Here is a 7,566-nt window from a genome sequence, read left to right on the forward strand (position 1 = left end):
AGCGGGGCTTTGGGCAGGGAGCCACATGGGCTGCTGGAAATGAAAGGGGGAGCAGTGCCTCAGGAGGGGCTGGGGAGGCAGGGCCGGAGCCGCGGCGAGGGGCGCACGCCGAGCAGCGCAGCGCCCTCCCGGCCCGCCGCCATTTCCTCGGCCAGGTGCTCCTTCTTCCCCCTCCCGCCAGACTTCTGGCCTCGTTCAGCTCCTAGCCAATGGAAAGCAAGTGTGCACGTGAAGAGCCCGCTTGCAGCCAATCAGCGCCGCGCTTCCCACGTGGCCACCTGCGTGATGCCTCCCGCCCGCGAGCACTGTCTTTGTTGGCGGTTAAGAGCCCCCCTCCCCTTCCCCCACCSCAATTCCCTGCGGCGAGCGGGAGCGTCCTCGACCGCTCCGTCACGTGACGCAGGGCGCTTGGCGCGGCGGCGGGCGGCACAGAGTCATATAGTCCCTCCGCCGGCTGCCCGGTGGTCGCGAAGCTTGGGGTGGCAGCTACTGCCGGTGCCTCCTGCCATCAAAGCGCAGCCCGCCGGAAGGAGGGGGCCGATAAAGACGGCTTGCGCGCCGCAGGGCCCTGCCGAGAGGCGGTGACGGTTGGCGGAAGGACACCTCACTGCCGGAACTCGTTGCGCGCGGCGACGCTCCTATATAAGGGCGGGGCGCGGGCGGTGCCACCTCATTGTCCGTCCGTAGCTGAATGTGGAGGTAGGAGTAGTGGCCGTGTCCGCAGCACCTCCCCGCGCAGCGCGGACCGGAGCAGCCTCCCCTCCCCTGGCCGCCATGGCTCTCTAAGGGCGGCGGGGCCAGCGGCGGCATCGGCCAGTGCAGCAGGCGCAGCAGCAGCGGCGGCGGCCTCGGCACATCCCGGCATCTGCAACCATGGCGTGAGTAGCCTGTGGGGGGGACGTTGGTCTCCCTGGCCCCAYCTTCGGATGCTTTTCTGGTGGAGGGATAAATTCGTCATAGCTTTAGTAATGAGTGGTATTTTTAGTGGGGAAAAGGTTCCTAGGCTATGATGGATTTGGGGGGGGGAGGGGGAGGAGGAGGAAATCTTACCGAAGGAGTTTTGAAAACCTTTATGAATCTCCCTTCTAGTCAATGGGTTCAACTAGTCACAGGATGTAGTTGAAAGAAATAACGCGTAGAAGGAGGTGGAATTGATCTGCCATATCGAATTAAGGAAAAAGATGYTTTCAAAAGTAGTACTTGGGGCTCTTAACCTGCATGGATTTTTTTTTTTTTTTTCGCTTGTAGAGGAATTGATTTTTTTTTTTTAAGCAGTGTAGTATAATCTTTTTGTAGTTGGGGGGAGGAAAGAGGCATCGGAAGCATTCGAGTCTCCAGAATCCATAAGTAGCTTTGCCCTGAGTAGATCCCTGGGGACGATTGGTGAGGTAGCAGCACTGCAGCCCTTGAGTACTGCAGTGCTGAGGGACCTCTGAACATCTGGAGGGCTTTCCTGCCCTTTGGGCAGCCCAAGGAAGGTGGGGGCGACAGGCTGAATCGCTTGCCCCCCAACTCCCCCATTTTGTAAAGGAGTTTCTGGGGCTTCCCAAGCCCCCGGTGTCGCGGGTCCCGCTCCGCCCTTGGCGCGCCCCGATAAGCGCCACTGGAAACGTGGCAGGACACAAAATGGCGGCCGGGGGAGGGCGGCGCGATCGCGAAATGGCTGCGGCAGGTGGGCGGGGCGCTGCATCGCGCCATGCCCATATATGGGCATGAGGAAGTTGAGCGCCCCCCCTCCTGCCCCGGTGGTTTCGCGCCCGAGGAAGGCCAGGGGCTCCCCGCAGCCGGCTCTGCTGATGGGCGGGGGCTCCCTGCAGCTGGTTCTGCCGATGGGCAGGAGCTCCGGCAAACGGAGAAGCCTCCGAGAAGGAACTTGCAGGCAAAAATGTATGGCAGGGGGCAGTTCTAAAAATGGAGAAGTTGTGCAAGGCTGTAGTATTTCATAACATTTCATTGAGTCACTACTACTTAAAAGCTATGTCCCTGTAAAAGGACTGAATTGAATTCAGTTTAAAGATCGTACTTGTCACTGATGGATTCTAAATCTCATCTTTGCAGGTTTTTCAAGGCACCTCACAGCAGCGTTGCTGTTATCGACAAAAACACCTTCTACTTGTCTGCATCCTTCGACCTCAAAGTGCTAAAAATCGATCAAGATGAGCCTCTTGAACAACGAGATGCTGTTGGGGGATTTGTTATCCCCCTTCAGCCAGCCGTGTTCGGTGGCTGAGGAAAGTCTGGGACTCCTAGATGACTACCTGGAGGTGGCCGAGCCCCTCAGTTCGCATGGGTTCTCCAGCGACAAGGCTAAGGCAGTCTCCTCCAATTGGCTTGCTGTGGACAGTTTAGGCAACACCATAGATAGCAGCCAGGGTAAGATACTTTGTAAGGTAGATCTGTTTGATACTTTCTACACATATATTAAGTGCAATGTTGCTATTGAAAGTGAAATTGCTAGTTTTTTATTAATGTGGAAGGACAACYTCACGTGTCCCTGTAGTGTTGCCTGGAAAGGATCTACATAATGGAACGAGAARTAAAACTGAAGTGACACTTAGCCCTTTCCATACCTGGTCAATTACTACAGTATTTACTGGAATAGGCTATGAGAAAGTGGCACAGTTACATGTTTCACAGGGCATCTTAGAACAATGAGGTTACTTATCTTGTCCCCTGCAGTCTCTTAAAGTAACTACTAGCAATTGTTTTCATACCAGTTGAAGAACTGTTGTAGATGACTTGTAGATTATTTCCAGAAGCTTGAACTGCATTTGTGGTTGTTGCAATGAAATGGTATCTTGTTCTCCTGTGCAGAGGATGCCTTCTCTGGCATGGAGTGGATGGTGGAGAAGATGGATCTGAAGGAATTTGATTTTGATGCCCTGCTAGGTATGGAAGATCTGGAAGCCACCGTCTCACCAGACGAGCTGATGGCCACGTTGGAAGACACGTGTGATCTCCTGTTTAACCCTACCACCCAGGAATTTCACAACAAAGAACCTCCACTGATACCTGACCTAATCACCAATCTCCCCGAATCTCCAATTGGAGCAGATCAAATGGCCCCACTGACTTCCCTTTGGTCTTTCCCCCTTTCCCCAGAGTCTCTGACTTCCACTCCAGACCATTCATTCAGTTTAGAACTAGGTAGTGAAGTGGATGTTCTGGAAGGAGAGAGAAAACAAGAAGGCCCCACCTTTCTGGTAGTGATCACCAAGTCTGAGAAGGAGGAGGAGAACCATTCAGATGATAGCGGAATATGCATGAGCCCAGATTCCTACCTGGGAACACCCCAGCATAGTCCTAACACTGCAGCTGGATCCCCCAGTGACAACCAGTTCCCTGCAGAGGCGGCCAGTTCTTCCTCTCTGCGGTCCAAACCATATGATAATCCTGCAGAGAGGGTAGTGTCAGCAAAAGTGAAAGGAGAAAAGAAAATAGATAAGAAGCTGAAAAAGATGGAGCAGAACAAGACAGCTGCCACGAGATACCGGCAGAAGAAGAGGGCAGAACAGGAAGCACTGTCTGGGGAGTGCAGGGAGTTGGAGCAGAAGAACCAGGCCCTGAAGGAAAAAGCAGATTCCCTAAGTAAGGAAATTCAGTACTTAAAAGATCTGATTGAAGAGGTCCGCAAAGCCAAGGGCAAAAGAGCTAGAGTCCCCGAGTAGGGTAGTCTGTAGTTTTATGTGCATGTATATAAGCTTGCTGCTGAAGCTGTGTATTGCTGCCTAATAAATTATTTTATAGTAAATGTAAAATGGGGTGTGTGTGAGATAATTGGGTACCATTAGTATGTCTACAAGCTGTATCGTGTTACCTATACCTAAATAAAAACTGTATTCATGGGGTTTGCTGCTGCTGTTGCAGTAGAACCTATGCAATAAACAAGGGGAGAGGGAGGCAGTGTGGGGCTGAGACAGCAAAAGGGTCTTGTGACCCTGCTGTGCTGGTCGGAATTAAAAGGGCTACATGCAGGTCCTGTGTTGAGTGTGTTAGTGATGCAGTGACTCGAGCAGTTGAGGCTGCCTAAYGCAGCCGTAGGCAGGGCTGAGTAGTGCTGCTGCTGACATGTTCAGGCAGCTGATGGAAGCCTTGCCAATGTGCCCCTGGCTGGTCACAGGCAAAGTTAACTGCAAAGGTATCTGAAGAATTCACCTTGCATTCCAGCGGAGGCACAGGAACTTGCTAAAGCCACTGACTGGTTCCGAGTAAGTCACACGGGTTGGTTTTACTGAGTTTGAGACTTGAACCAGCTAGCTAGGTATGAGCCACAAGGCAAACATGCTGTGGGGTGTCTTGGAGGAAGTTAAAGAGCTGAGGAAGGGGGCTGTGTGTTTTCTCAGCTCTGGAACAAGCTGAAAGTCATTTATCTGCTTGGAGCAGCAGGCCCGAGGCCAGGCCCAAGCTTGCAGGCGCAGGTTAAACGCTACCAGGAGCTGTGTTTGGGCTGTGTATGTTCGGTAAGCACTCAGCACGCTTGAAGGGGAGGGGGGTGGTTATTGCACCTAAGCATAAGAAACAAACACCACCGCCTGCTTCTGTCTTCTTCAAACGTAGCTGGGGGATGTGAACGTTTGAAAGCCCAATTCTGACTTTACACTACTGAGGATACGCGTTTGTTTATGAAATTTTAACCGGTCTTGAGGAAGCTCTGAGGAAAGCGCCTGCGTGTGAAGCGACCTACCTGTGTGTGGGGCGGTTGCTGGCGGCCAAGCGTGGCCCGGCCTGCGGAGCTGTCGCTTCTCAGCTGCGGCTGGTTCTGCAGTGTCGGCGTAAAGCAAGACTCAACAGGGCCAACCTGCTGCGACGGGTTTATTACACCTCAGAGAGAAACGGGGTGCAAAGGTGATGAGAGCTTGGGTGGTTTCTACCCATAGACATTAAATTTAATGAGGTACTCTGGGCCAATTTATAGTCTAGCCACTCAGGGTTATGAAACCCTTTGCGGTTGGTTCCAGTGTTGTCAAGTTCTGAATTCAGTCGGGTCCACTTAGTCAGCTCTAAGGCTCCTGAAGCTTGAGGCCTGCTCCACTTGAGGCCACACACGAGGCAGGGCCTAATGCTGGTGAAAGCAGATGGTCGGTCCTAGTGCAGCCTCCCGGGCTTCTTGTCTCTGGCGGTTGAGCTCCTCACGTCCTCGAACTGGAGCTGCCATCCTCCGTTCCCGTTCACGTCCCCATCCATCAGGTGACGTGTGGCAGGACGCAGGTGAAGGCGGTAACCGCAGGCAGCTGCTTCCCGGCAATGGGGCTGCAGGGACCRGGCCGTCGGCAGCGGCTGGTCTGCGCTCACGGAGAGCAGATCATGCTAGGGTTGCCTGCATGCTGTTCACGTTACAGCAAAAATGATTCCTCGCCTCGGTCTCACACTGCAGCATTTTTCTTTCCAGTGCCTATGCAGAGGATTTCCCTTCCATTTTCTCCCCTTCCTCCTGAGCAAGACAGTTGTTTTTCTTTCTTTACTTCGTTGCTGAATGTTACCGAGGATCTCAGCCTCATATCGGTTAGGGCTCAGGCCTACTCCGTGTGCCTAACTAAACCCTCTCACCTCRTCCTTCACAAGCGGTTGGCTCCCTGTTTGACACATTCCAGCCTGGACTCCTCATCCTCACAGGAGCCTCCTGCGTGGTCTCCCAGCTCCAGGACCGGTGCCCTATCCACTGTACACGGTACCAGTGGGAAGCGCTGCAATCTGGCGGGCAAATCGTGGTCCTGCCTTAGCAGCTGCTTCCTTCTCCAGCTCTTGCTGGTGTCCGTATGCAGCAGTGAGGGACTGGCCTGCTGCAGGGAGGATCAAGCACCCTAATAGGCTTTGCTGGAGCAGCCAGGCTGAGCATGGGGATAATCGAAAGCGGAGAAGCCCCATGAGCTGGACAACCCTGTCCTTGAYGGATTCAATCTGTACCTTAACACACCTCATCTCAGCCAAGCCGCAGGAAACACGGGACCTTGTACGAGCAAGCGGCCTCCCTGTGCAGGGCAAACACTCCCCGGGCAGGACAACATCTGACACAGCCCTGGTGAATTCAGCTGTGTTTTGGAGTTAATGCTCTGCAGGCAGAGGCACCGATTTCTGTGATGATAACAAGATAGGTGCTTCCAGTTTTTCAGCTCTCCGGAGAATACATGGTCCCAATTCACCAAATTAAAATCAGTCTAGGGAAGACTGAGCTGGAGAAGGAGAGAGCGAATGCGTGATGCATGTACAGATACAGTGTTTTACAGACCTGCTCAGGACACCAATCTGCCCTTAAAGGGCTCTGGAAAGGGCTCTGGAAGCTCCAGTTGGTTTCTGTGCTTTTTGCAGCTTTTCAGAGGCAGCCAAGACGTCATCCTTCCGCATTGCTGGCTCCTCTGGAAATAACACGTGGTTTCCATTCTTAGCAACGCAGGGCTTTGGGATTTTACACCGGCTGAGAATGCAGGCTGAAGCTCCCTGTTCATTCATCAGCCTTGCCTGCAGCCCCGTGCCCGGCCCGCTCGGCCTCGCGCCGCAGCTTTGCCACTTGCTGTGCACACCACAGGAGCACACATTAAAGCCCTGGTCTGGTGGAAAGAGGCACCGCAGCTGATAGAGCATCTTACCCGGCAACTAATTCTACGTTTTGCAAGCTGAATGACCTRCCTTCTTTTCCTCACAGCCTCTCAAGCTACTCCTAGAGAAGCCCGGCCCTTTCACGTGTTTCACATGGCAGGGCTGACAGGATTTCTGCCTCGGTGTATTTTCCTCTGAATAAAAGGCAGCAAAGTGGGACAGTGTCGTGYGGCCTGCAGGCTGCTGATCGCTTATTTGCTCTTGATGCAGAGGAATCCAATATTCCCATATATAGCCAGAAAATAACCTGTGGTTTGCCACTCACAAAGCCCCTCTGATGACACATGGCCCTGTTCTCACAAGGTTTTTTCTTTTTCTGCTGCTACCGCGATATTCTTTTGCTGCCACTACCTTCCTCTCTGCCCCCGCTCAGAGGGATCCAGGTGCTCACACCTCTCCTAGCAAACAGAAAGAGGAAACCACCACCATGAGAGCTTCTTCTCCGGCCTCCGTGGAGATCCAGATGCACCTTCCCAGCTCGCTTACAGAAATAACTCCCCAGCTGCAGCTTTGGAGGGTGAAGAAAGGAYGACGATAAAATCTCCCAAATAGCTTTTGCCCTGGCAGCGAGCCCAGAAAGAGCCGCAAGGACAGGCTGTCCTTTGGGAGACGAATGCTCCCTCTGCACCGCCGAGCTGGACTAGCAGGAAAAAAAAAAGCAAGTTATTCTGCTTAAAGCAGTTTCACACCGTGGCAGCCCATTCACCACCCCTGTACCCCACCCCAAACCTCTGCCRTCGCCGGGAAGCCGTCAAGTGTCTCTGGGAAAAAATATATTCATTGGCTTGCCCACGTTTCCCACAGCCTTTCCGAGCGTCGCCTCACCTTTTCTAAGCGAGCTTCAGCTTCTGTTCGTGGCATAGCCATATACTGCCTGTTTTGAGACGTCGCTTGCTTTCTCAGCCCTCCCAGATGTATAGCAATGTATAGCAATGTGATTTGCTCTGTTTACCTTTTTCTAAACCTTCCTCT

The 7,566-nt window shown here is 53.1% G+C and overlaps 1 protein-coding gene across 1 annotated transcript; it reads left to right on the forward strand.

Annotated features, from left to right (window-relative positions):
- The first annotated feature begins 706 nt into the window (after positions 1–706).
- ATF4 (activating transcription factor 4) lies at positions 707–3,758 on the forward strand. The gene is made up of 3 exons (XM_026038268.1): positions 707–878; positions 2,059–2,373; positions 2,815–3,758. The coding sequence occupies exons 2-3, from the start codon at positions 2,157–2,159 to the stop codon at positions 3,666–3,668; spliced, it is 1,071 nt and encodes a 356-aa protein (XP_025894053.1). The 5' UTR covers positions 707–878; positions 2,059–2,156; the 3' UTR covers positions 3,669–3,758.
- Positions 3,759–7,566: the final 3,808 nt, after the last annotated feature.

Source organism: Nothoprocta perdicaria, unplaced genomic scaffold, assembly GCF_003342845.1.
Source record: "Nothoprocta perdicaria isolate Ctin4 unplaced genomic scaffold, notPer1 scaffold_206, whole genome shotgun sequence".
NCBI lineage: Eukaryota > Metazoa > Chordata > Aves > Tinamiformes > Tinamidae > Nothoprocta > Nothoprocta perdicaria.